Below are 575 nucleotides of genomic sequence, written 5' to 3'. Positions count from 1 at the left end.
CTGCCCCTGCCCCCAGCTGCCGTCGTTGCCGAACTTGGGTTTGCAGTGGAGGGACTTGAAGTCGATCTTCCCCACTTGCTGCGGCCGGATCACCGCTTCCCGCTGGCTGTGGAGCTCCTTGTCCTTGGGGCCGGGGAAAGGGGACGGGTCCAACCCGCCCAGCCCCCTCCCGTCCTTCTCCCCGCAGCCTTCACAGCCAAAGTCCTTGTCGGGGTCTTTGGGGCCGCTCTCAGTATCGCCGATGGTGTAGACATGTTGGGTCTCTCCAGTCATGATACCGAGGTGGTGGTGGGGGGGGAAAGGTTAGAAAACCCCGTTCCCGTCCCGGGCAGTGGCTGCCCGGGGCCGGGGTGGTGCGGGGTCCCAAATGCCCCCAGGGCTCTGCTGCATCCTTTCACACCTAGAAAGGAGAAAAAGAGAGACGGGGGGGACATCAGCCATGGAGGGGGCCAGCACAGCGAGGCATTTCGGTGCTTTTTCTTGGCGCTGCGGTGGGGAGAGGGGAGGAGGAAGGGGCAGCATAACCCCCCCCCCCCCAGGCAGCCCCGGGGGCAAAGCCCTTCAGCTTCAACCAC

General features: G+C 64.9%; 1 protein-coding gene across 1 annotated transcript in view; it reads right to left on the bottom strand.

The window, feature by feature from the left end:
- The window catches only part of ZNF469 (zinc finger protein 469), a 12,892-nt gene extending 12,619 nt beyond the window's left edge, over positions 1–273 (bottom strand). The window contains exon 1 of the mRNA XM_010001106.1: positions 30–273. Within this exon, the coding sequence (XP_009999408.1) occupies positions 30–273 (244 nt within the window). The remainder of the gene's footprint in view (positions 1–29) is intronic.
- Between the last annotated feature and the right edge of the window lie 302 nt (positions 274–575).

The sequence above is a fragment of the Chaetura pelagica genome, unplaced genomic scaffold (genome assembly GCF_000747805.2).
Source record: "Chaetura pelagica isolate M959 unplaced genomic scaffold, ChaPel_1.0 scaffold227, whole genome shotgun sequence".
NCBI lineage: Eukaryota > Metazoa > Chordata > Aves > Apodiformes > Apodidae > Chaetura > Chaetura pelagica.
This window is presented reverse-complemented; position numbering and strand designations above follow the sequence as displayed.